The sequence below is a fragment of the Myotis myotis genome, unplaced genomic scaffold (assembly GCF_014108235.1).
Source record: "Myotis myotis isolate mMyoMyo1 unplaced genomic scaffold, mMyoMyo1.p scaffold_m19_p_19, whole genome shotgun sequence".
NCBI lineage: Eukaryota > Metazoa > Chordata > Mammalia > Chiroptera > Vespertilionidae > Myotis > Myotis myotis.
In genome coordinates this window covers 19,952,303-19,978,368 of record NW_023416323.1, presented here as the reverse complement: position 1 = coordinate 19,978,368, position 26,066 = coordinate 19,952,303, and the positions used below count along the sequence as shown (strand labels likewise).

General features: G+C 45.1%; 1 protein-coding gene across 3 annotated transcripts in view; it reads left to right on the top strand.

The window, feature by feature from the left end:
* The window catches only part of PLCG2 (phospholipase C gamma 2), a 141,082-nt gene that overhangs the window by 102,852 nt on the left and 12,164 nt on the right, over positions 1-26,066 (top strand). For all 3 annotated transcript variants that reach the window (XM_036345678.1, XM_036345677.1, XM_036345679.1), the window contains 7 exons: positions 1,701-1,858; positions 6,218-6,320; positions 7,668-7,877; positions 9,413-9,558; positions 10,590-10,704; positions 11,429-11,596; positions 23,736-23,824. In XM_036345678.1, coding sequence (XP_036201571.1) covers positions 1,701-1,858; positions 6,218-6,320; positions 7,668-7,877; positions 9,413-9,558; positions 10,590-10,704; positions 11,429-11,596; positions 23,736-23,824 — 989 coding nt within the window. The remainder of the gene's footprint in view (positions 1-1,700; positions 1,859-6,217; positions 6,321-7,667; positions 7,878-9,412; positions 9,559-10,589; positions 10,705-11,428; positions 11,597-23,735; positions 23,825-26,066) is intronic.

The window sequence follows — 26,066 nt, the reverse complement described above, 5'->3', positions numbered from 1 at the left end:
GGCTGGTTGCTGATTGCAGTGTTATGTCAGCTGTTAATAACTGTCAAGTGCTAACACAGGGTCTGGTGCAGAGCAAGTGCTAGATGCATGTTTAATATTACTCCAAACATCATCATTTCAGAGATCTGCCTGGACGCTATTTTAAGAGGAGCTGGGCTGTTGGCCCGGCTGTGATTGAGCATGGAGTTAGGAGTGTCCAGTTGGAAGCCCAGCTCAGCCTCTCAGTTGCTATGAGACCCTGGACCTGTCACTTCTCTCTGAACCTCCATTTGCTGGCTGCCCAGCTGGGCATGGGCAAACCTGGCCTGCCCACCTTGGAGTCTGGTGCAAGGGGAGATGTGAATGCACGGCCCACGCACACAGGCGCATACAACGGTGCCAGTGGCAGTCTCATCCTCCGAGCCTTCAGCACATCTGAGCCTGACCAGGCCCGCTTTTCAGTGGGGACGTAGCAGCTTCCACACGAAGGGACAGAGGCAGTGAGAACACTCTGGGCAGGAAGCCCACGCAGCGCTCCTCGCTGAGCCGCCGTGTTTCCACAGCTCCGTGCAGTCCATCCGTGCATTAGCCTGGGCCTATTCCCTCCAGTACTTTTGCTGGAGAGGCCTGAGCAGGGTCCTCAGCCTCAGATAACAATAGTGCCAGGAACTTTCTGCTTCTAGTGTCAGCTCTTTGCTTTCTCCATTTATTACCTGTTTGTCTGTTTTTCTCTTGACAATAACCTGAGAGGGTAGGTAAGACAGGGATTCTTGGTTCCAGTTAACAGGTGAGAAACCAAGCCCCTAGGTGACCACAAGCCCTGCCCGAGGTCCCCAGCAAGTTCATGGATGAGCTGAAACTCACTTGTGTTGCTCTGTGTATCGTCTGCCCCGTGTTTGCAGAGCGCAGGCACGTGGCTGAGTGGTGACGAGGAGGAGCCTTGAAGCCAGGTCTGATTCGAGCCCCAGCTTTGCCGTGACTGGCTGTGTGACCGTTCATGCGTCACTTCCCCTCAGCGTGTCTCTGTTTCCGCTCCTGTAAAACGGGCGTGACAGGAGTGGCACCCCAGAAGGTTGTGATAAAGGTGGAATAAGATACAGTGCGTGTAATCTGCTTAGAATACTGCCTGGCATATACAAGCCCAGAGATCTTAGCGACTAATGTTACGTGGCAGACACTTTATCCTCTCGTGGCCTTTTTTTTTTTTTTATACCTAAAAACACTTTCTCTGCAGAGAGAATCTGTTCCATGCCTCCCTCCCACCTCCTGGTGGCTGCTGGCCACCCTCGGTGTCCCTTGGCTTGTGGCTGCATCACTCCAGTCGCTGCCTGTCTTTAGTGGCCGCCATCCCTGTGTCTGTGTCTCAAGTTCCCCTCTTCTTTCTCTGGTAAGGACACTGGCGCTTAGATGACTCCAGGATGGCCTCATCCTGAGATCCTTAAGTACATCTGCAAAGACCCTGTTTCCAACTGCGTTCCCATTCCTAGGTACCAGGGCTTAGGACGTGGGTCTGTCTTCTTGGAGAACACAGCTGAGGCTGCTGCATAGCTTGAGCAGTCACGTGTGGAGGGCAGACCCTGCCTGGCCCAAAGCCGACGTCCCCGTCAGCACTGCCCACACAGTGGCATTTGGGTTCGTGACACAAGTGGCTCGGGCAGCGTGCAGTCTGGTCTCGTGGCTCTCAACAGGCTGACCAGGGCTTGTGTTATTCTCTCACAAAGTGAAAGCCCCGCACGGGAAAAACCAGAAGTCCTTCGTCTTCATCCTGGAGCCCAAGAAGCAGGGTGACCCGCCGGTGGAGTTCGCCACGGACCGGGTGGAGGAGCTCTTCGAGTGGTTCCAGAGCATCCGGCAGATCACCTGGAAGATCGACACCAAGGTAGGCCCTCGGCTCAGCTGGGCTCGGGTGGGCCTGGTGTGCTCTGCTGCGAGGTGGGTGGGTTTCGGCAGCAGGAGGTGCAGGCCCAGGGGCCACACGGAATTCAGGGAGGCAATGGGGTGGGTTCGGACAATAGGACCGCCAATCATTTTGAAGAGGAAGGGATATTGTAGGTCCCCTGGAAGCTGGGGCTAGTTCAGACCTTCAGAAGTCAGAGTGTGCGCAGTGACTCTTGATGTTTGGGGCCATATCTTGACAAGAAAGTTTTGCCTTCCTTATTGTGAGTGTTTTCTTGTCTCCAACGTTGTTCAAAGCAGGAGGGACCCCTCCTCCAACAAGCGTGCCCTGAGCTCGCCTCCCCAGACCCGCAGTGGCCCTGGGGAAATGTAACTGGCAGGACCCATTCTTTCCCTCCGGAAGTTCGTGTTGTGGAAGACCTTCCACTCTAGATGGGCGTGGGCTTTCCAGGGTGACTCTGCCTGGAGCTTAGTGTTGGGCTGGGAGCGTTTTGAGAAGGGTACTGGGGAAGAGCAGGAGGGGTAGTTCCAGGCAGACTGGGGTTTGCATCCTGGCAGGGCTGGTCCCTGGGCAAGTCACTGAACTTCTCTGGGCCTCAGTTTCCTTGTTTGCAAAATGAGGAGCCAAAGATGAAAGGAGATAAAGTGTGAGAAGTGCTAGGCTGGTACAGCAATGCTCAGCTCACAATGGTATTTAATCACCACATTGTCGTCACACCAGGAGGGCTTGGGGAGGTGTAAGGTGCCTTCTGCTCTCTCCTGTGGCCATAGAACTGGGAAGAAATTTTAGGGTTTCCCATACGTACACGTCTTCTAAGACAGGTCTTGACCCAAAGGGATGGTTTTAAAGTCTTCTCAGGATCTCTTCGGTCCTTGTGACCTCTGGTTACTGTTGATGGGTCTTTCTCCTTCAGTGTTCTGGGAGGAGGTGGCAGCAGCCGGGTCTTTCCTTCCCCCTGGGGGACCTCACACTTGGCCAGTCTCTGGTCACCTTGACTCACCCTTTCAACACCCTAAGGCAGCCGTGGGCAAACTACGGCCCGCGGGCCGGATCCGGCCCGTTCGGCTGTTCTGTCCGGCCCGCGGAGCCGAAAGAGTGGAGGGTTCTCTTGCTTTCCCCTCCGCTCCTTCACCAGCAGCAGTGTTAACATGGCAACGTCGGGAAACACGGCCGCAGCTCCTTCTTCTGAGTCCAGTTTAAGAACCCATTGTGGCCCTCGAGTCAAAAAGTTTGCCCATCCCTGTCCTAAGGTGATGTCCTCTTACTAAGAAGACTTTCTACAGAGAGCTGGTAGGACCTGTCATCTTTCCTGTCCCAGAGTCTAGTCAGAGGCCTCACATATGAGTCCTCATTCTTCCCGTCTTGTCACACCATCACCAGTCACTTATGATGAACTGTGGTCAGCCAGTTCCCATCTTTCCTGGTCAGGGCATCTCATTTGCCTCTGGGCCTTCAATGTAGAACAGCTCCGAGGCACAAGGGGGCGCCACTGTACCAAGGTTCATTTGAAAGATCATTTCCCCTACCTTCTTCCAGGTGTGTTCTCATTGCCAGTTGAATGATTGTCATGAATTGAATGGCACCATTTGCCAGCCTGTGACCCTCCTAAGCATGTTCTAGTATTTGTGATTCTGGGCCCCTAAAGCTGAGAATGGAGAAAAACACCAGCGACGAAGCCCTTAGCAACTGTTCTCTGTAGACTTTATTCTGAGGCACCCAAACCTCCCCTGAAAGTGGTCTGAGTGTGGGCTCAGCGGTATAGGCGTGGCGATGGCACCCTCCTCCTCCCTGTGCATCCTGGCTCTCGGCCGCTATTCATGGAGGAAAATGTGACTTCACTCAAAGGTTCTCTCTGCCCCTTTCTCTCCTCTCCTGCATGAGGCTTCGGAAACTAAGCCTGGCTGTTCAAGGCTGCTGTTCTCTGACTTTGATCTACATTCCTCTTTAATTGGTTTTTACAACTGCTAAGATTTCATGAGAACAGCTTTTTTTAAAGTCTTATTACATACGAAGGTTAAAAAAAAAAGCAGGAGTTTCTGGAATTGACGGAGTCTTGCTCTGGGCACAACCAGCTGTAAGAAGAGCCGGTGTGGGAACAGGAAGGAGGCCCCACCCTGCCTTTGGGAGACCAAGGTGAGGTGAGCTCTCAGCTCACTGCTGGGAGCTCCTCACCGAGGCTTCCCCATTGTGCCTGCCCATAAGAACGTGCTCAGGGACCTGCGCTTTCACACAGTCCCCGGCACAAGACCAGTCACTAAGATCCGTCCGGTTAGTGAGCTTCCAAAGCCTGGCCCATGCACTGTGCTGTGACTTCATATTCTGAGATGGCCTGGCGGGCAAATTCTGCCATTTTTTTAGAATAATTATTATAAGATTTTGAGGAAGCAACTGGTATTTCATCTTAAACTAATATGTCTTCTGCTAAGGTTGGAAAACGTGAAGCCCATAGCTGGTCATTGCTCTGCGCTTTGTGAGGCCAAAGTTCTATAATTCACCAGAGGTATGACCCTCCCACACACACATTTAAAGCAACTCCGTTGTCATTAGAGGTGAACTGTGTTGTTGCTGGGGTTTTCTGTCTCCAAACAACCCCATGGTGAAACCACCCAGAATACAAAGCCACGCTGATACAAGGTTCAGGAGAAAACACCTGAAGTCCGAAAACAAGTAAGGCTTCTGTTTTCCTCATGGCATTTTGCTATCAACTATGTGGCTGGCATCTTTGCCACTGATTCTGGCCCATCCCACCCCACCTACAACAGCCCTACCATTATGGCTTGCATTCAGAAAGTGTGGAAAGGGCTGGTGAAAGTTAGGCATGCATAGGTGAGCTAGAACAAATTTTGGAAGCTTACAGTCACGTTCTAATCTGCCCTGGTGATGTGGTCACTGCTGGGGCTCATATAAAAGGCTTGTTTGCCGGTCATTGCCAAGGTCCACTTTGGCCCCAGGATTTATGTGGGTGCTTATGGGTTGAAGAAATCGGGTCCCACACCCGCTTGTGTAAAGAGTGGACTTTTTCTGTCCTTTGCCTGGGGGACATTTCTGAGTGGCCCTACAAGCCTGGAGGAGTGCCAAGTCCTCCTTGTCTAATTCTCTGAGAGTAGAGTACTCATCTTAGCCTTATTTCACAGTTGAGGAAACTGAGGTGCAGAGAGAGTCTGTGACTTGCCCTGTTGACCCAGCTAGTAAATAGCAGGGGCCGCTTTCAAACCCATGTCTCTGATTTGTTTCCACTGTCATTACCACTGTGTTGTGTAGCCCCCTCACTACCTGCCACCTGAACACTTGTTCCCCACAGGGCGCTGCTCGCAAGGGACATGTCTCAGTGGGGAAACAGGGTCTGGGCAATAGTGATGAATGGCATCAATGCAGGACAGTCGGACAAGGGACAGTGTTTAAGGCTGAGCAAGGCCAAGTGTGGGTGAAATGGTGAGCACTCTGGGAGACTTGAGGAAGGCAATATCCTTTTGTAGTCCTGGCTGGAGTAATCCAGGAAGGCTTCCTGGAGAAGGAATGATCTGGGTAAGGTCCAGGAGGAGGGAACTGATGAAATGCAAAGGAGGGAGGACGGGAGCTGCAGGGTGAGGAGCTAGGACAGTGATGGCGAACCTTTTGAGCTCAGCATGTCAGCATTTTGAAAAACCCTAACTTAACTCTGGTGCCGTGTCACAAATAGAAATTTTTTGATATTTGCAACCATAGTAAAACAAAGATTTATATTTTTGATATTTTATATATTTAAATGCCATTTAACAAAGAAAAATCAACCAACAAAATGAGTTCGCATGTCAGAGGTGTCATAGGTTCGCCATCACTGAGCTAGGAGGTCACTGCTGTGATTCAGGGGACCTGGGATGTGACCTCTGGGGCATTTGAGAAATCAGAGGCAGGAGGAGGCTGTGCACACTTCCTCAGCTTCAGAGGAGAAGGGTGAAGGGTTCAGCAAGTTATAAGAAAGATGCTGTGGTCTACAGAGCCCAGGAGGACATGAGGTCATGTCTTGGAGAACTAGAATTGGATGAGCTGTAACAGTGGTTTTAGGGGAAGGGACAGGCCAGGACGCCGAGAGCAGAGGGTTAAGGAGAGTGGTGTGGTGACAGACACCAATCCTGGGTGGAAACAACTTGGTCAAGAATTTCGGCAGGAAGAGGAAGGAAAGAGAGGAGGGGCAGAGGCAAGGAAAACATTCAACCGTGTCAAAGATCTGAGCATGCAGGAGGGCCAAGAGGAGCGAGAGGGGAAGCAGAGGAGAGGAAGGCATGCCAGGTGAGCTGGGGCGATGGAATTTCGCGGGTGCTGGCTTGAGGTCTGACACTAAAGACAGTTGGCCCCCAACAGGAGAACAACATGAAATACTGGGAGAAGAACCAGTCGATCGCCATCGAGCTCTCGGACCTGGTCGTCTACTGCAAACCAACCAGCAAGACCAAAGACAATCTAGGTACTGCCTCCCCTGACTGCCTCCGGACACGGTGAAAATGCATTTCCTCTTTGAGTCTGGCATTTTTAGAGGGCACAGTGAGTGTGGTTCCTGCTCGTTCTGAACTGCTCTCCGTGGCGCTTCCCCTGGATTAGTCCTTAGGACCACGGTGCTCGTGACAGGCCCGTCTGATAGCTTGAGGAGGAAAACCCTCTCAGAGGGAAGGTTGTTAGTTTTCTACTGTTAACTACAAATGTGGTGGCTGAAAACAACATATATTTATACCCTCTGGCCTCCTGGAAGCCAGAAGTCTAAAGTCAATATCTCTAGGCTGAAATCAAGGTGTGGGCAGATTTCAGCCACTCCCTCCAGGGGAGAATATGTTCCTTGCCTCTTCCAGCTTCTGGTGGCTGCCAGCATTCCTTAGCTAGTGGCTGCATCACTCCAAACTGCCTCTCAGTCACATGGCCTTCTATGTAGTAAAAATATGTCCCTATTACAAGGACCCTGGGTTACATTGAGGGTGCAGATAATCTCCCCATGGCAAGCTCCTTAATTATATCTGCAAAGTCCCTTTTGCCATAAAAGGCTGCATATTCACAGGTTCCAGGGATCAGGATCTTTGGGGGCTAGTATACAGTACAGGATTAAAAAATGGCTCTTCTACCAAATTCTCTGAAGTAGCCAATTCTTTGATCTTAGAATGATCCCATTCACGTTCTCTTCCCCCTTTCTTTGAGGGGATCCTATCTTTGATCTCAAGAACTTGTGATTCCAGGACCAGGGACCAGAGAAACAGTACTAAACCCCTGAGTTAATGGTCACTGGGAGGCACCTCCACTCCGCAGGTTTATGGGCTGTCCCACCACAGCTGGATATGAAGTAGCAAAGCTTCATCCAACAAAGAATTGTTCACACATTCCCATCCCTCTCCGCCCATTCATTGCCCCCTCCTCTTTCTCAGCTCTTCCTGTGGGCACTCCATTCTCCCTCCACCAAGAGGCTTGGTTTACTTGCCTGTATCTACATCACCTTTGATGAGGAAGCCACTCCTAAGATCTCCTGCTACATGCTGATCCCTGAGGCCATTCCCCCTTTTTATAATTGTACCATTTTTGTGTTTCCTTGTGCAAGGCTGCTGGTAATTTTAAAAAGAAAACAACCTAAATGAAAAGGTTGGGGGAACACTTGGCACCTTTAATAGCTAGGCTCCCGGAAGCGCAGGAGCCCATAGCAGTCCCAATTATGGCAATATCATCAGAACCACATGCGCGTCTTGTCCCAGAGATTCCTGGTTTCATTTTATAAGCCTCTGCGTGAAGGAAATGAGGAGACGCAAAATAACGGTGCCTCTGTCGCTGTCTGCAGAGAATCCCGACTTCCGAGAGATCCGTTCCTTTGTGGAGACGAAGGCCGACAGCGTCGTCAGACAGAAACCCATTGAGCTCCTGAAGTACAATCAGAAGGGCCTGACGCGTGTTTACCCGAAGGGACAGAGGGTGGACTCCTCCAACTACGACCCCTTCCGCCTCTGGCTGTGCGGCTCCCAAATGGTGGCACTCAATTTCCAGACTGGAGGTAAAAGAGGCTTCTTGTGGCCACTAAATCTAAGGTGATGGCGGTGTCAGTCCAGGCAGTCTACTGGGGCCACTGGTGGGCTGTGGTGTCCAGAACATGTGATCTGTCTGAGGAACGGGTTCAACCAGCATGGTAGGGTTAGGTTGAGGTCCATCAGTTGAATAGAGTGATTGAGGGAACTGATGAGCACGCCTGACACTAGGCACACTTGTATTTGGCAGGTTCCGTGATGCAAGTGGCAACACTGAGTTAGTCTGGATTGAGAGAGAAAGGAAATGCATTAGCTCATGTAATTAAAAAGCTCAGAGGTTGCATCAGCTCCAGGCACAGTGGATCAAGGTGTTCAGTGACTTTTTTCAGCGCTTTCCTCCCTTCCTGGTGCATCTCTGAGGACTACATGCTGGGAAAAACCTGCATGCATAACTCCTTTACACAAATGGCAGCATAAATTACAGTGTTCTGCACTTTAGGTGTTGGTTAAGCCTCTTTTGGGGATCTGTTCGTCAGTAGTGTCCTCTCTATGCTTTTATGCCTGTGTAGGATTCCACTGACTAGAACCATCATTTATTCAGCCGCCCCCCCCCCGCTGAGGCACATTTAGGGTACTCCCCATCCTCTGCTATTCCAGATGGCACTGCCTTCTGTAACCTTCTGTGAGCATCGCGTCACAGATGCGGCACTGCATCTGCCAGACAATTCTCAGACAGGCAGGGAGCGTCAAACATCACTAGCATTTTGATCAACTTGGCCCTAAGGACAACCACTGAACACCTGTATCCCGTGGCGCCTGAGCTGAGACACTTGGCCACACGCCTCCCTAGAGATGGCGCGTGCGATTGCGAACTGGTAACGCATTTGAATACATCCTCTGGCACGACTCCACCAACTTAGTTTTATCACACTTTCCAATCTTCACCCACCTGAGTGATAGATGAAAACTGCCGTCACCTGTCATTGAAGCTTCCCTTATTGGTTCTGCTCTTATGAGTCACAGGAGCCAGTTTTTCATGTATTTAGGAAACACTTGCTTTTTCGCTTCTACAAACTGTTCACGCTTCTGACCCAGCTGTTCTAATGGGGTGTAGGTATTTATAGCTCACATGGATCAGAGCTCTTAGGTTAACTTTATAGGACAGGGTGTCCCAAAAAAATGTACACACTTTTTTCTGATAGCTCAGTTGATGTTTGTTTCTTTCTTTTCAGATTTAACCCACTGGAATGAATAATTATTCAAAGTGTGTATACATTTTTGGGGGGACACCCTATATTTGAGTTAGGATTTTTCTTTCCACAGCACGTCTTTTGTGGAAATTTTTTCCTACGTAGACATATTTAGCTTTGAGTAGTTTTAAATTCTTTTTTTTAAATGTTTCATACTTGGAAAGGTGTTTCCATATTTTAAGTTTAGATATCTTAACAACTGGCTTAATTATTTTTGGAAAAATGAGCAAATCATTCCCCACCTGGCATGTCCGGGCCCAGGAAGCCAGCCTTTTCCTGCCCGACTTCCACCAGCAGTGCCCTTTCCTTCCCAGACAAATACATGCAGATGAACCAGGCCTTGTTTTCACTCAACGGGAGGACCGGCTACGTCCTGCAACCCGAGAGCATGAGGACGGAGAAGTATGACCCCATGCCGCCCGAGTCCCAGAGGAAGATTCTGATGACCTTGACGGTCAAGGTAAGGCCACACTCTCCTTCCTCGCCCAGGGAATCAGGGCCTAGCGACTCCTCTCATTTGGTTTAAACCATCACCACCCAGACATGGTTTGAGGATCTGAATTAGAGTGCACCCCCGGGGAGGAAGGGAGACCCTCTCAAATCCATTTTGGACACCTTACCCATGTCACCTGCGGGGCTAGGTATGAATCCAGCTCTTGCAGGGTTCAGGAGGGCATCTCCTGGGTCCCAGCGAGGACAGATTCTGGCCAGGAAAAGAAAGCATGTGGGAAAACGGACCTTTGGTCTTTAGGGAGGTGAGCGTTTGGCCCCACAATGGCCATATTTAAAGATGAAAGCTTTTTAAAACTCAAGAGACTCAACTTTCAGAGAATGTGTTGTCTCTTTGTGAGAATTTTTGTTTTTTCCTCCTTTGGAAACTATGCAAGGTAGAAAAAATGAAGCTTTTGTGACCAAAGGTCTTTAAAAGAAAACCACACACACTCCCCCATCCTTTTCTGGGAGCCGGGAATCAAGGGATTCAACTCTGTGGGTGCGCACCTGGGCACGGGTGGATGTGTTCTGTGCTCAAGTGAGGTCCTCCTGTTGATTCTGATGGCCTGGGCGTTCTGCTCCCAGCTCACCTTAACACAGGGGTGGGGAACGTCTGGCCCTGCCAAGGCATTAGGGGGTAGTTAATGAAATGTTTGATCAAATAGAGCAGGCTAATTTTTAAGTTGATACTTTTGTAAGGCCTGCGAATGATGTTGTAAGTATCCAAAATGAGCCCTGGCAGAGAAAAGGTTCCCCACCCCTGTCCGAACAGCTGTAGGAATCCACCCCCATCTTCTCATCCACGAGGAGGAAACAGGGGTGGGATCCACTTGACAAGGTTGTCAGGACTTCTCCAGTGAAGAACAGAGGCTGGTTCGAGCTCATGTGGTCTGACGCTAGAACCCACCTGAGCTCGCTGCCAGCCCACCCATGCTGACCTTGTTAGCTCTTCCCAGGACGGGTGTGGGAGAATTCCCGTACTCACCTGTGGTATCCTAGGTTCTCGGGGCTCGCCATCTCCCCAAGCTCGGACGAAGTATTGCATGTCCCTTTGTGGAGGTGGAAATATGTGGAGCCGAATATGACAACAATAAGTTTAAGACGACGGTTGTGAGTAAGTCGCCTGGGAACATCCTTCTCTTAAACTTCAAGCGAGTTGAGTCACATGTTGGGGGGTTTGTAAGGCACTTTGCTTGGCCGTGTCTTCTCCTTCGTCCCTTTTGCTCACTGTGGTTCAGCTCAGGGAGGGGAAACAGAGGAGCACGTGATTAAATAGTCGATTGTGCCCCGTGCTGCGATGCTCTGCCTGTAACTCAGGCGGCAGGGCCCTTGCTCTGTGCCACAGTCCCGTCGTCCCCCCCTCTAACCCCCCCCATCTCCTTAGCCCAGGACAGGAGCAGAGACACAGGATGTGATGCCTGACCCACAGAGGGCAGGGAGGCCTAGGAAATGCTTGTGCTTCCACTTTAAGCCAGGAAGACACCGTGAACTGGGCCTGGGGTCACTGTGCCTGGTGAAAGCTGGCTCAGTGGCAGCTCACACGCTAACCAGTGAAACTTGTTTTTTGGGTCAGCCTAACCCCCCTGTTCCTTCTCTGCTGTGGCCTCCATTCCCTTCCTCATCCTGGGGAGTTGAGATGGGAGCTGTATAAAGGGGTCTCCCCCCACCTTACTCAGGCCTGTGACAACCGCTTTACCACAATTGCTAGTGGAAACAAGATTCTTCCTATTTTCTTAGCTGCATATTTACACAGTTGCTAAGGAGATTCAAAGCCCAGCCGATGAATGTAAAGATGGTTTCCCAAATGGCGTCTTTAATAAGCTTTGATCACCTTCCAGATGACAATGGCCTAAGCCCTGTTTGGGCTTCAACGCAGGAGAAGGTGACATTTGAAATCTATGACCCAAACCTGGCGTTTCTGCGCTTTGTGGTATACGAGGAAGATATGTTCAGCGACCCCAACTTTCTCGCGCATGCTACTTACCCCATTAAAGGAATCAAGTCAGGTAAGCGGCTTCTCATTAAGGGGTTCGGTTTGGGCTAGCATTGTTCTGTGGTCTGTGCTGCTGGATTAAAAAGAATGAAAATGCATTTTTCCTGGTTTTTCTGAAGTCACTGCAAAACCGATTAGGGGGCTTAGGCAACTGATCTCATAGTAGTTCCCGTGGGCTGGCACACGCCCAGGCCCTCATCCAGCACAGGCACGGGCAAGGTGACGAAGTTGGACTGCGAGTTGATTTTCCACCTGGCACTGTGGTTTGATTTCATTTGGGAAGGTTGGAAGCTTATGCCTGTCCTCAGCCAGGGGCTAGCATCTGGTTGGGCTTCCCACCCGCTCCCTGGCCGGGAAGGAGTAGGCCTCAGGAGTGGAGTGAATTACCATCTTAGGTCTGTCTCTGCCGAGTCAGCTGGGCAAATTGCTGAAGCTTCAGGTCTCCACTTGCCTCTTCCATGGGATGGTTGATTTTTTTTTTTCAATTGTAACTTTCTTCCATGCTGAACAAAACACAAAACCCCTTATACTTTGAGAAGGGGCATTTTCTATTTGCCTGGGACCAGGATGGGTCATGTGACCAGCTGTTGGGAATCAGACTCCCCCAAGCAGGAGGAGATTTGGGGCAGATGAGCTTGGTGCTGCTTCCTGTATAGTTTCTCTAATTCACTTTCCTGCTGGATTTTATGTGGAATGTTGCTAAATAGTCCCTCACTTGATGTTGAATTCCCTTCTTCCCCTTTCTTAGTATTTGAGACATTAGATCATATAGATCCTTCTGGATTCCTCATGAGGTCACTGTTTCCCTGTTTTCTAAGCATTCTTTTCTCGATGTTTTTTGGAAACTTTTGGTCTTGTTTACTGGGGGTCTTCCCCCCGACCCCCAAACGTAGAACATATTGGATATTCCCTACATTTCTTAGATGATAAGTCTGATCATTTCCATCGCTGGGCACTTGCCAGGCATGCTGGGGACCCTGGTTAGAACATGCAGGTCCCTGAGCCCAAGGAATCTGCGTGTTTAGCCAGCTCCTCAGATGGATCCCAGGATGGCACTTGAGAAAACTGAGCTAGACTGAGGCTGCCCATCTTATTATCGTCAAGGAACAAATTCCTAAGCAAATGAGTAGATTAAACAAGAACCTGAGAAATGTTTAAACTGCCTGCTTTTTAGTACTTTAGAAATATCCTGCTTCCTAATTTACTCTAATAAGGATAACAAATGCTAAGTCCCAGAGGCCTGATGCTGCGCAACCCCTCTTGGTTAACTTGCCCGCTACATTAAACCCAGCAATTTAGGTACAGTTCTTAACTTTGTAATCTGCTGCTTTTAAAATAAATAAGGCTTAGGACCAATTCCTTTTTATGGTAAATGTCCACCCTGCATGTGGACTCCCCCTGCTGTTACTCATGTCCCCTGGAAGGCTAAGGGACAGGACCACCGCAGCCCCTCCCCGTGCCTTGGGGAGGTCAGAGCTGATGAACCCTTCTTACCTGCCACCACACTGTGTCGGGTCATCTAGAAAATGCTATGGCTTAGCTTGGAGATTTAAAAAACAAAGAATACGACTTCAAGGAAGATGGAAACTGTGACTCCAGCTTCTGACAATGCCTGGCACATCCATATTCATGGAGAAAATGAAATACAGTGAACAACCCCTTTGTGCAGAAGGCATTGGGGGCCTTCTGAACTCAAAAATAAACTTTGCCCATTGTCATTAGGGATGCGCTTAAGCTTTTAAGCCAGCTGGAGCTTGGGAAGGAAGGAAGGAAAACATCATTTATTGTGTGAGGTGCCTTAAACTCTTTCCCCTTTAATCCTCATAGCAACCCAGTGAGAGAGGTTTTATCACCTCCGCTTTTTAAATAGGAACACTTTGGGGCCTAGAGATGTTAATGAACTTGCTCAAGGTCACACACCTGTAAGACCGCAGCTGGATCCAAACCTAGGAATGTTTGACCTCAAACTCTGTGTTCTCCCAGCTGTCCAGGCCTCCTCTACTCTCCCTAAGCCAACACACTGCTCTTACTTGAAAAGAAGTCTCTAGTTCCCTTTCCTCTGTGACACAACTAGAAACAAACCCTATTTTTGGTGAAACTGGCAAACACCTTTCAGTCCCAATTCCCAGTATACGTGAAGGGCTGCTTGTAACCACGAGACCTGGGCAGTGAGGGGAGGTACACGGAGCTGGAGGCAGAGGGTACAGAGCCCGCTTCTCCAAATCCGGAGGCACATGCTGAGAGCAGCAGCCCCACTTTGCTTGGAACCATGTTCGTCAGGGCATGGGCTGCCTGGCAGCCTCCCCAGACACCATGGAGCATGCAGATCCCAGTACATTCTAACAGTCTGTGAGCAGAGACCACCTTCTTCCCCACTGTCCACAGAGCAGCCGGGAGAGTCAGGATCTCAGGCCATACTCCAGCCCTCCTGACTCAGGATCTGCATTTTAATAAGACCCACACATGGTTCACACCTTCCTTAAAGTTGAGGAAGCACTAAGCTAGATTGTAAGGAGTCTGGGGGATCCAGGCAAAAATCACCAAGCAAACAAACCAACACCAAATCCCCATCACCTGTGTAAAGGGTAAATAGGTCAGAAAACTTCTCGACTGCAGTATTCCAGGAGAACAATGTGCCCAAAATCCTCCAGGGAGAAGACTAGGACTCAGGAGTTTTAAACCCACTCACTGTCACTCAGGCATAAAATTAAAGGGCGGATGCATTCAAACATGCACAGTTCAGGGATTATATGTCCCAGGAGTTTATATTGAAGAGAACAAAGAAGACACATTTACCAGCCAAGATATCAACAGAAAAATTCAGTAAAAGGGTGGTGAGAATTGAACGTGTTTTTTTTTGTTTTTAAAAAAACTGTGCATTTCATTGTGTGTATCAATTTTATACCAGAAAAAAGAACACAGTAAGTAGATATTGAGCAGTTAATGAGATGCATGCTGACATATTCAGGGGGAAGTGTACAGATGTCTTCATCTTACTTTGAAATATACACACACACGTGATAGTTTGAGGGGTGGAGAAAGGTGATAAAGTATAGTAAAAGGTTAATGATGAGACCTACGTAATGGTTATACAAGTGTTCCTTATAATATTCTCTTTTATCTGTGCTGTATAAATGTCAGAAAAATATAACCAAGCCTCCCTTTGTGGGAGAATTATGGTTATAAAATGGAACACACATTATACACCATGCCAGTGTAGAAATAAAGCAGTTTTACCAAATTAAGGGGAGAAATGGTGGACAGGGTTGTGTAAGCTTGCCAATTTCCTCTCTTCAGCAGTGGAAGGCAATTGATTCGATAGATACTATTCACAGGTTATAAACCAACTAATAGTAAAAGGTTCTCTAAGAGAAATAAGAATAATCATCAAACAAACCAAAACCTGAATGATGAAATAGTGGGAGTGCCCTAATTTGAGTATTGCTTGTCCTGAGAATCAGTAGATAAAATGCAAATAAAAAGCTTTCAAGTCGGAGAGGCAGGCCCAGGATGGTGGTGTAGGTGGACGCTGAGCTTGCCTCTTTCCAAGAACACATCAAAATGTACTTCTGTGTTTAGAATAGTTCCTCTTACAGCTTCTACACAAGCGAGAGAAACGGACCACATAGAGAAGATTGGGGTACCATGACAGCTCTCTGGGAGCTAAGAAAACAACACAGGACCGGAGGAAGAAGTGAGCGCCACTGTTTATGTGTCCCCTAAACAGGGACAGTGGGCGGGAGCTCCACCCAGGTTCTCTGGCTGACCTGCAGGCCCCAGCTACCCCTCCTGGAGCTAGATCCAGCAGAAAGAGGAAGGCACCATAGGATGCATACAAAGTTGGCGCCTCCACCAGGATATTGATCCAGTGGGTACAATGGGGTGCTGCTTTTTACACCCACTGCGCTGCACACACAAGGGACTCCCCCTGTCCACAGAGACCTAGCAAAACTTTGCAGTGTCCATACACAGGGCTGCCCCAGGCAGAGTGAGTAGGGTCCTGCTGTATGCATGAAAGGCTGCCCCACCTGGAGAAAAAGCAGAGTCAGTAGGTCATTGAGAAACAGGCATGCAGAGTAGTCCCGCCCAGACCCTGCTCTAAGGGTGGACAGTTAAAGCAATAGGGCATGCACACAGGGCTGCATGTGCAGAGTTGGAAGATGCAGCTGAGCAGAGAGGAGCTGTGCTGCTTTGAGAGGGAACAGAACAAGCCAAGTGTAGCTGTGCATACACACACACCTGCCCCATCCAGAGACGCGGCAGAACTGGTGGGGCATTAAGACACAAGCATGAACCAAGGACTTATATGCAAGCATATAGGCCTAACCAATGGACACGGACAACAGGGGGGGCGGGCGGGTGAGGGCACAAGTGGGGGGAGAGGGGGTAACGTGGGGATAAGGACACAGATGTAATAACTTTTTTTTTTAAATTACATGTATCTATTTAGCATCAGTTTTTTTTGTTTGTTTGTTTTTTTATTTTATTGCTTAAAGTATTACAAAGGGTATTACATATGTGTCCATTTTTCCTCCCCGCCCTAGACAGTCCCCTAGCCTCCCCTATGCCCCAGTGTCTTATGTCCATTGGTTATGCTTATATGCATGCATACAAGTCCTTTGGTTGATTATATGCATGCATACAAGTCCTTTGGTGGGGATAAGGACACAGATGTAATAATAAAAAATTTTTTTTAAAAAAACACAAGCATGAAAAGCAGCCCCAGGCAGGCCCTGACCCTGTTCTGATCACAGATAGTTAAAGCAACAGGGCACACCAAGAATGTACCTAGCAGTCCCATCTACATCAGGGAGCCCAGATTAGAAGGGCAAAGCAGAACACACAGCAGACTGGCTCCACTTGGAACCTATTACTCAGGCCAGGAGACACACAAGGCACCTCACATGCCTGCTCTGAATACAGCTGGACGGCCGACACTATTCACCCCCTAGTCTACAGAGAGACCACTCTTTCAAGACTGGGAGGGATAGTTACTCTACCCAGCTCATAGGAACAAACACAGTAAGTCAAACAAAATGGGGAGACAGAAGAATTTGCCCCAAATGAAGGAATAAAATATCTCCAGAAAAAAGCCCCAATGAAATGGATGTAAGTAATTTGCCTGATAAATAGTTCAAAGAAATGGTCATAAGAAAGCTCAACGAACCTGATCGTGCAATAGAGGAACTCAGCACCTCAACGAAGAGAGAGAAAATGTAATAAAGAAGCAATCAGAGATGAAGAATACAGAAGGAATTAACAGCAGATTAGTTAATACAGAATAATGGATTAGCTACCTGGAAGACAGAATGGAAGAACTCATCCCATCAGAAAAGCAAAATGGAAAAAAAATTTTAATGAGGATAATATAAGAGATCTCTGAGATAATATCAAATATCTTAACATTTGTGTTATAGGAAGTCCAGAGGGAGAAGAAAGAAAGGGGCAGAGAGAATATTTGAAGAACTAATGCCTGAAAACTATCTTAATTTAGCAAAGGAAACAAACATCCAGGTCCAGGAAGCAAAGAGAGTTCCAAAGAGACCCACACCAAGGCATATTGTAATTAAAAAAGGTAAAAGTTAATGAGAGACACTCTTAAAGGCACCAGGAACGAAACATCAAATCACATATAAGGGAAACCCCATAATGTTATCAGCTGATTTCTCACAAGCAACTTTGCATGTCAGAAGGTAGTGGAGGGGATATTTAAAGTGCTGAAAGAAAGGAATGTATCCAACTACTATGCTGTACATCTGCAATTAACACAGAATAGTATTTAATATAAACTGTACTTGAAAAATAAAAGAAGCTTAAAAAGAAAGGAATCTATAACCTAGAATAGTATATCTAACAACGTTATCATTCAGAGTTGAAGGAGAGATAAAAGAGTTTCCCAAACAAAAACTAAAGGCGTTTCCAACCAGTAAAATGGCCTTATAAGAGATGTTAAAGGACTTTTTTCTTTATGCAAAAAAGAAAAGGCCACAACCAGAAATAAATACAGGAAAGAAAAATTTTTCACTGGGAAAGGAAAATATACAATAATCACAGTGAATCAACCACTTAGAAAACTAATATGAAGGTTAAAGACAGTAGTAGCAAAATTAACTATAATTACTTTAAATAATCAGGGGCTACACTAAACAAAAAGATAGAAAACATGACATTTAAAAGCAGAGTGGGGAGAGTAAAAATATAGTGCTTTCAGAATATGATTGAACTTAAATGCTTATCAGCTTAAAATAGACTGATACACACACACACAGATAGATATAGATATATAGACATATATGAACCTCATGGTAGCCATAAACCACAAACATACAAAAAGAAAACCAACAAATTAAAAGGAAAGAGATCAAGAGAAGAAGAAAGGAGCAGCAAAAAACAAAACAACCATAAAAAACATGTCAATGGGCACATACTTATCAATGATTACTCCAGGTGTAAATGGACTAACTGCTCCAATCGAAACTATGTCGGTGGCAGAATGGATGAGAAATCATGATCTGTCTATATGCTGCTTGCAAGATACTCACGTTAGATTGAAAAACACATACAGACTGATGGTGAAGGGATAGAAAAATATATTCCATGCAAATAGAAACAAAAAGAAAGCTGCAGTCACAATACTCACATCAGACAAAATGAACTTCAAAACAAAGACTGTAAAAGGAAACCGAGAAGGACATTACTTAATTTTAAAGGGGTCAATCCCAGAAGAGGGTATAACAATTGTAAATACCTATGCACCCAAGTATATAAAGCAGATGTTAACGGACATAAAGGCAGAAATGAACAGTAATACTTCAGTGGTTGGGGACTTTAATATTACACTGACCTCAGTGGATAGATCATTCAGACAGAAACTTAATGTAGAAATAATGGCCATAAATTCCACAGTAGGCCAGTTTGATTTGATAGACATTTAAGAGCATTTCCCCCCAAAATTGTAGATTACCAGTGGAGCATTTTCCGGGATAGATCACGTACAAGGCCGCAAAACAAGCCTCAGTTAATTAAAGAAGATGGAAATTATATCAAGCGTATTTTCTGACTACAGTGGCATGAAACTACAAACCCACTACTGGAAGAAAACTGGAAAAATCATAAATACACGGAGAGTAAACCACATGCTTCTAAACAACCAGTGCAGTGATGGCGAACCTATGACACGCAAACTCATTTTTTTGGTTGATTTTTCTTTGTTAAATGGCACTTACATACATAAAATAAATATCAAACATATAAATCTTTGTTTTACTATGATTGCAAATATCAAAAAATTTCTCTATGTGACACGGCACCAGAGTTAAGTTAGGGTTTTTCAAAATGCTGACACGCCGAGCTCCAGAGGTTCGCCATCACTGAACTAGTGGGTCAAAGAGGAAGTCAAGATGGAAATCAGACAATACCTTGAGACAAATGAAAAGAAAATACAACCTTACAAAATTAATGGGATGTACCAAAAGCACTTATTACAGGAAAGTTTCTAGCTATACAGGCCTACCTCCAGAAGGAGGAAAAATCCCACATAAACAATCTTAATTTGCACCTGAAGAAACTAGAAAATGAGGAATAAACAAAACCCAAAGTAAGTAGAAGGAAGGAAATAATAAAGATCAAAGTGGAAATAAATTAAATAGAAAAACAGTAGATTCATGAAATTAAGGGATGGTTTTCTGAAAGGATAAATAAAGTTGGCAAGCCTCTAGCAATACTCATTAAGCAAAAAATAGAGAGAACACAATGAGAGAAGTGAGAGATTACAATCAACACCACAGAAATACAAAGGATCATTAAAGAATACTATGAACAATTATATGCCAACAAATTAGACAGTCTAGAAGAAATGGATAAATTTCTAGAAATACAACTTTCCAAGACAAACCAGGAAGAAACCGAGAATCTGAACAGACCAATTACTAGCAATAAAACTGAAACATTTAATAAAGAAAACTCCCAACAAACAAAAGCCCAGGATAAGATGACTCCACAAGTGAATTCTATCAAACACTTAAAGAAGAATTAGTACCTATCCTTCTCAAACTATTCCAAAAAAGTGAAGAGAAAGGAATACTTCTAAACTCATTCTACAAGCCAGCATAACCCTTAAACCAAAATCAGACAAAGACACTAAAAAAGAGAATTACAGGACAATATCTCTGATGAACATAGATGCCAGATTATCAACAATAACAACAAAAGAAACACACACCACAAATTTAACAGTACTTTAAAGGAATTTACACAGTGATCAAGTGGGATTTATACCAGGGATACAAGAGTGGTTCAACATCCACAAAACTAGTACTGTGATTCATCACATCAGCAAAACTAAGGATAAAATTCATGATGATATCAATAGATGATGAAAAAACATTTGATAGAATTCAACATCCATTTATGATTTTAAAAAACCTCCTAATAAAGTGGGTATAGATGGAGCTTAACTTGATCAGGTTATATATGTAACAAGCACACAAGTAACATCAGCCTCAATGGCAAAAACATGAAAGTTTTTCCTCTAAGATCAGGAGTGAGACCAGGATGCCCACTCTCACCACTACTATACAATGTAGTATTGGAAGTCTTAGCCACAGTAGTCAGACAAGAAAAAGAAATTAAGGCACCCATATTGGAAAGAAATAAAACTCGCTATTTACAGGCAACACAATACTATATATAGAAAACCCTAAAAAATTCACCCAAAATTAATAGAAATAATAAAGGAATTCAATACAGTAGCAGGATACAGAATATGCAGAAATCTGTCACATTTCTATAACGATCAGAAGGAGAAATTAAATAAGCAATACCATTTCTAATTGTATCAAAAAGAATAAAATACCTAAGAATAAATTTAACCAAGAAAGTGAAAGACCTGTACTCTGAAAACTGTAAAACATTGTAGAAAGTGAAAAGGACCTAAATAAGTGGAAAGATATACCATGCTCATGGATTAGAAGGATTAATATAATTAAAATGACCATACTACCCAAAGCAATCTACAGATCCAATGCAATTCCTAAAATAACAATGGCCGCCCTGGCCTGTTTGGCTCAGAGGTTACACTTGCAGGGGTGGGGAACCTTTTTTCTGCCAAGGGCCATTTGGATGTTTATAACATCACCTGTGGGCCATACAGATTATCCACTTAAAAATTAGCCTGCATGCAACATAGAGATCTTGTAACGTAAAAACTCACACCTGAAACCTATATGTTCATGTTGACCAATATCACCCCAATCAATTTAATAAAAAAAATTAGCCTGCTATATTTGGTCAAACATTTAATTAACTCACCCCTAATGCCTTGGTAGGCCAGACCAAATGACTTCGCCTGCCTTATGTGGCCTGCAGGCCAAACGATCCCCACACCTGGGTTAGAGTGTCAGCCCATACACTTAAGGGTTCAATTCCTGGTCAAGGGCATGTACCTGGGTTCCAGGTTCAATCCCTGGCCCCAGTCAGGGCATGTGCAGGAGGCAGCCATTTGATGTGTCTCTTTCATATCAATGTTTCTCCCTCTCTCTCACCCTTTTTTTTCCTCCCTCTCTCTCCCTCCCTTTTTTTCCTCCCTCCCTTCCACTTTCTAAAAATCAATGGAAAAAAATATCCTCAGGTAAGGATTAACAACAACAAAATAGCAATATGCCTTCTCAGAACTAGAACAATTAGTTCTAAATCTTATATGGTACCACAAAAGACCACAGATAGCCAAAGCAATCTTGAGAAAAAAGAACAAAGTTGGAGGTATAATGCTCCCTGATTTTAAACTATATTACAAACCTATAATAATTAAAACAGTATGGTACTGACACAAAAACAAACACATAGATCAATGGAACAGAATAGAGAGCCCAGAAATAAACCCTCATTTATATGGTTAACTAATCTACAACAAAGTTTAGAGTATAAAATGGAGTAATGACAGTCTCTTCAATAAATGGTGCTGGAAAAAATGGACAGATACATGCCCCTGCCCCTGCAAAAGAAAGAAAACAGGACCACTCTTACACCTTATACAAAAATAAATTAAAAATGGATGAAAGACTTATATGTAAGACCTGAAATCATAAACCTCTAGAAGAAAAGAAAGGTAATAAGCTGTTTGACACCAATCTGAGTAGTATCTTTTAGGATACATCCCCTCAACCTCAACAAGGGAAACAAAAGCAAAAATAAACAAATGGGACTTCCTCAAACTAAAAAGCTTCTGCACAGTGAAGGAAATCATCAACAAAACAAAAACAAAAACAACCTACCAATGGGAGAATATATTTACAAATGATATCTGATAAGAGGTTGATATCCAAAAGATATAAGAAACTCATACAACTCAATAACAAAACAAAAAAAACCCCACAACAATCTAATAAAATGTGCAGAGGACATGAAAAAACATTTCCCCAAAGAAGACATACAGTGGCCAACAGACATGAAAAGATGCTCAACATCATTAATCATTAGGGAAATGCAAATCAAAGCCACAATGAATATCACCTCACACGTCAGAATGGCTGTTATCAAAAAGTCACAAATAACGTGTATTGGAGAAAAGAGAACCCTGTGCACCATGAGGGGAACTGCAATTGGTGTAGTCAATATGAAAAACAGGATGAATATTCTTCTGAGTATTTATCCAAAGAAAACAAAAACATTAATTTGAAAAGATATATGCACCCCTATATTCATTGCACAATTATTTACAATATTTACAAAAGCCAAGATGTGGAATCAACCTAAGTGTCCATCAACAGATGAAGGGATAAAGCAGATGTGAGAATATATATATATATATATATACACACACACACACACACACACACACACACACGTATACACACATACACAATGGAATATTACATAGCAACAAAAAGAGTGAAATCTTGTCATCTGGGACAATATGGGTTGATTTTGAGGGTATTATGCTAAGTGAAATAAGTCAGAGTAAGACAAGTACCATATGGTTTCACTTTTATGTGGAATCTAAAAAAAAACAAACACCCACAAACAAAACAAAAACTACTCATAGAAACAGAGACCAAAGGAATAGTTACTAGAGGGGAGGATGTTGCAGGGAATGGTTGAAAAAAGCGAAGGAGAAGAGTCAATAATATGTAATAAGATTACTAGAATTAGTGATCACATTGTAAGGTATAAAAATGTGGAATCACTATATTGTACACATGACACTAATGTATCTAGTATAACACTGTACATTAAATTTAAAATTTTAATTTAACAATAAAAGCTTTCAAGTCAACCTACAGCCATACAGTGAATCCCCAAGGTACAGGATTAAATGGAAAATGGAAGGTTCAGAATTGCTTAGGTCAGGGTACTATCCTTTGCGATTTTAAAGGAAATTCAAACAAATGCAGAGAATGTTTTGGAATGATACCGTTAACAATGGTTCCTCGTGGAATAAGGGCTTAGGAGTGGGTGGGAGCGAGCCTTGCATTTTCACGGTGTATTCTTTTATACTACTTAACTAAAACAAGCAAACCAACCAACCTTTGACATGTGTTGCCTCAAACATTACTTAATGGGTGGCGGCGGCAGGGGAATTCAGCTCTACCTCCACCTCCTCTAAGTAAACATTTGATTGTCAGACTCGGGTCCCAAGTGTAAACAGGGAAAGGCTTTCAGCGGAGGATAATCAATACGGCTCTGAACTGCCAAGGGACAGGAAGATTTCCTCCCACTGGAAATCTTTAAAGACACTCCCCCTCCTGTGCTTTGCAAAGGGCTAAGTGGAGGAAATGGATGCGAGGATTCATTATTCTTTTGAGTCTTTGGCCTCTGGAGTACTTAAGGAATTGAACCACAGCTGCAGTCACTCTAAATTCAATGTGTGATGTGCTGTGGGTTTTAATTTCTTCTGAAGGAATCATTTTCATTTCTAGTTGGCAGGTTTTTTTTAAACTTCACTTCTCCAAACGGATCTGTCGGTCAAGACTGCATCCGGGAGCCCCTCTTCATAACCATCAGGACGGGACCTCTGGTTTTGAGAAAGTCAGCCCCAGCGTGGCACACTGACCTCTCTGTGCCTTGAACCAGGCACATGATCCCTGGGTACCCCAAGAAAGCCAAGGTCGGACATTAATTGCCTGCCTCTGCCTTGTTTTTCCATCCTGCTGCAGGATTTAGATCTGTTCCTCTGAAGAACGGGTACAGTGAAGACATTGAGCTGGCTTCCCTCCTGGTTTTCTGTGAGATGCGGCCAGTGCTGGTGAGTGGAGAGACACTTCGGGGTTCCCTGAGCTATGTCTGCTGGTGGGGTGGAAATGGTCAAGGAGTATGCTTGGCTGATGGACTTAAACCCACCGAGAAATATTTAGCCAAACTTGCCACATCATTACAAAAGAATTCCTTTCAGATACAGATTTCCCCATAGGTCCTAGGTTTTTTTCTCCCAGCATCCTTCCTTCTTGGAGAATACTGCATGATTCTAGGAGTGGCTATGTCATTGGAAAGGGAGACGCTCATTGGAAGCTCCTCATAGTTTCATTTTAGCAAGAGCCAGGCGAGATGATGCTCTTCTAGGTAAGTTCATCCTTCCTGGGTGCCATTCTCTGCCTGTTGGTTTTGGGTAATCCCTGAAAAGCACCCAACAAGGCCTTGTCATGGGGAAGGATATTCATAGAGCACAACTCCCCACAGTAAGCGGCGTTCTTCTTGTGGTTCTCTCTGCTACTGGAGGAGCTTGCTTTTTTGGTCCTTCTGTTTTGCCAAGACCTTGAAGATATTTAATCCCTCCTTTCATTAGCCAGTTAGGGTAGACTTAGCAGAAAGGGCTTGGCCTCCTCGAACTATGCAAGATGTTGAGATGGGATGCTGAGAACACAGGTCCAAGCTGTAGGTAGTTAAGGCCTTGGTTTGATGGTGGGTGCAGATGTGGATACTGACTGTGATTCTGGACTTTCAGATTCTGAATCTTGGTGGTCCCTCCCACAGAATGAAACCCACTCAGTGTGTGTTTTTGCAAGTGCTCATACGTGGCCAATACAATCTCCAAAGACCTTTCCAGTCCCTTGCCACAAAACCCAGTGTAGGCCAATATAATCTCCGAAGACCTTTCCAGTCCCTTGCCACAAAACCCAGTGTAGGCCAATATAATCTCCGAAGACCTTTCCAGCCCCTGGCCACAAAACCCACATCAGCCTACTGGGGGATTTCTGTGGTCAGTCCAGTTTCTTGGGATAAACTGGGATCATGGTTCCAGACCCCAGTAGGCTGATTGGGTTTGGTCAGTTCTCCTAGATACACATCTTGTTTTCTCAATCTGGTTGTTCTCTGGATTGAAAAGTCACAGCCTGTCTGGTTTGCCATTCTTTTGGCTGCAAGAACAACACAGTGATGTCCTGGCTGGTTTAACTCAGTGGATAGAGCGTCGACCTGTGGACTGAAGGGTGCCAGGTTTGATTCTGGTCATGGGCACGTACCTTGGTTGCAGGCTTGATCCAGGCCCAAGTGTGTGGGAGGCAACCAGTCGATGTCGAATGTTTCTTTCTGTTTAAAAATCAATGGAAAAATATCCTCGGGTGAGGATTAACAGCAACAAAAAGAACTATGCAGTGATTTGGAAATTGCTAATTTGGGAATTTCCAGAATCTAGCTGAGAACTACCAAATGGGGCAGGAGGATGGCAGGGGTGGGGACGCCTTTTAACAGCCATAGTCCATGCAGTAAAAATTCATGAACTCGACTCACAGGAGAGAACATAGCCTTTTCTGCATAGCTGTTTCAGTTTGGCAACTGTGATAGTTTTACACTCCAAAGCATTTTACAAGCATCAAGATGAAAGGGGATGCAAAAATAAGAAGAGACAGAAAACAATAAAAACAGGAAGCAGAGACTTAAAAGGCGCACTAGTTGGAGGCCCTAGAGCAGGGGTGGGCAAACTTTTTGACTCGAGGGCCACAATGGGTTCTTAAACTGGACCGGAGGGCCGGAGCAAAAGCATGGATGAAGTGTTTGTGTGAACTAATATAAATTCAAAGTAAACATCATTACATAAAAGGGTATGGTCTTTTTTTTCAATAGTTTTATTCATTTCAAACCCAGTTTGCCCACAGCTGCCCTAGAACCTCAGTGGCAGTCAAAGACATCACTTTCTGTTGGTAAAACATAAGCTCACAACGATGAAATTCTGTCTCAAAAAGATAAGGGGGTAGATGATGGAAAGTTTTCCATTTTGAAACAGTTTTTAAATGGTAGTGCTTTGGACTCTGTCAAAATAAGTGCAGTGTTTATGTGAAAATTATAGTTTTCACTTGAACCTTGAGTTACGGATTAAAAAATCACCTTTCATAATTCTTCCAAAGATAGAAATGCTTGGTCATGAAAGTTTATATCAATTCCTTTCTTTACCAGGCGTCTGAGTCAGCCAGTGGGTCCTTGTTGGAAATGAGCAAGTCTTAAATTTCTCCTCTTTTGCAGTGAATTATGCATTTGTCAATTAATCATTAATA